Here is a 1,979-nt window from a genome sequence, read left to right as displayed (position 1 = left end):
CATTGCAAATATATTTACCGATACTTGGTACGCATCACGGAACTGACTTCGGAGGCCAAATCTTCTAAGCCTTGCTCAGAGAACTATATTGTTTCTCTTGAAATGCGAGGAGGGCTATAGATACGAGTACTTCTGCATAAATATGCAAACTTAGAACAGAACAATGCTTCTTTGTTGGGGTCTGGAAAGCACCTGATGATGCACTTGTTTATTCTGAAGACAAATACAGAGCAGCCAACAACCTCGGAGCCTGGCAGGCTAGTTGTGCTTTATGGCACCGCCCTGTAACTCCCAGGCCACTTCTCAATTTGCTCACGGGTGAGTGCAGCACGCTGCGCCCTCTTGGGTGCCCTCTTCCAGCAGACAGGAGTGTTGGCAAGTTATCCTTAACAAACATCGCTCATGCAGAATGCATACAGTGGTCGTCTTTTCATACGCTGTCATTTCTTGATCAGTTCATTCGTGTTGCCCAGTGGGTAGGCTCAGATGAATGATGCGATCTGAGGTAAACCAAACCCAAGCCATCAATTTAAACCTATGTCGATTCCCCATTCCGGGTGGTTGTGTGTTTATTGAAAGCTCACGCAATCCCAAAGCAGAAGATGCCTCAGGAACAGGACAGCTTCTCTCAGTGGTGATGATACTTACTGTAGTCGGGACACACACCACTAGTAAAACATTTCCTGGTAAAGCCTAACATCGTGGAACAATGAACATCTATTTTGCCTGTGGAAGAAACCTGAGTTCGATTAGTAGCTGCCTTATTTATGGTCTAGGTATGTAGCTCAGACAGAATATTCTCCTCACTGAATACCTAAAAACAAACAAAAAAAACGCTCTAATTTTAAATACAGCATCACTGGTTTGACTCATCACACAACATTAGTTTAAAAGATTTTTGCCAAGGGATTTCTACAAAGCCTCATTGAACCTGAATAATCTCCTCCACTCATCCCACCTACCTCACTCCGCAGCAGAGCTTCCCCCCACATTCAGCACTTCTTGTGCATGCTGATAACCGAAAACTACCTAGAAACAAACCCCTGAAGGTGCTGCTTGAAAAATAAACACTTCGAAAGCACAGCGAGGACTTTGCAAATGACTGTGCAGGAATAAGGTCAGAGCTTATCACTCACAAAAGTGTTCATTTAAGCTGGCTTCATCACTGATCAGCTCTTTTTGATGTCAATGACCAGCACCCTTTTTTCTGACCTCGTAAGACCTACTACTGAACATCCTACCGGGATTATGCAGAGGCAGGAAAAGCTCAGGATTGGCAACTGCCAAGAAAGGAAATAATTATTTTCTACCATTACAGTGTATTTTTACTGTCTCATACATATCAACAGTAGAAGGGAGTGCAGGAGTTTCACTGGAACGGCCCATAACATTTCCTATGGCTTTGTACAATCTCCAATTCAAATTTGAACACCCACATCATTTTCCATTTCAAACACTCAGCCCACCCACAAGAGGAAAATATTTGTGTCATTCTTTTATTGAGATTATGTCAATCTGGAAACAGATGGACAGACAACAAGGAGGGGAAATATACGCCAAGTTAATAGGAGCAACACATCCTATCAGTCATTTCCAAAATGCAGCCTGCTACACACTGTAAGATGCTGTCACTTGGTCCGTCCAAAGGGAAGGGACGTCCAGCACGTGCCCAGAGCAACCCCAGAGCATCTAAGCACTTGTCAATACTGCGGCACTAACAGGATTGCAAGAATTGACCAAACCGAGTCCGGCGCAGGGAGCGCCTGTGGATTTCCAGGGAAATGTCACAAATTGCGACGTGTAAAAACGGATGGTCTGTTGGTGGGTCTTAGAGGGGGATGCTTTTCTCAAGATTTTCTAATTGTTCTTCAAAAAATTTGATCTGCTCTTCGAGGTCCTTCTGTTCGATCAGCAAGGAGGTCTTGACTTGAACGAAGCGTCGGTAGCCCTGGAGCTGCTCATCAGTCAGGTATTTGGCA

The 1,979-nt window shown here is 44.4% G+C and overlaps 1 protein-coding gene across 1 annotated transcript in view; it reads right to left on the bottom strand.

Moving 5' to 3' along the window:
* Positions 1-1,828: 1,828 nt before the first annotated feature.
* The window catches only part of SHROOM1 (shroom family member 1), a 12,302-nt gene continuing 12,151 nt past the window's right edge, over positions 1,829-1,979 (bottom strand). The window contains 1 exon segment of the mRNA XM_009698077.1: positions 1,829-1,979. This exon segment is cut by the window's right edge and continues 12 nt beyond it. Within this exon segment, the coding sequence (XP_009696379.1) occupies positions 1,829-1,979 (151 nt within the window).

This window comes from Cariama cristata, unplaced genomic scaffold, assembly GCF_000690535.1.
Source record: "Cariama cristata isolate BGI_N322 unplaced genomic scaffold, ASM69053v1 scaffold17480, whole genome shotgun sequence".
In the NCBI taxonomy this organism is placed as follows: Eukaryota; Metazoa; Chordata; class Aves; order Cariamiformes; family Cariamidae; genus Cariama; species Cariama cristata.
This window is presented reverse-complemented; position numbering and strand designations above follow the sequence as displayed.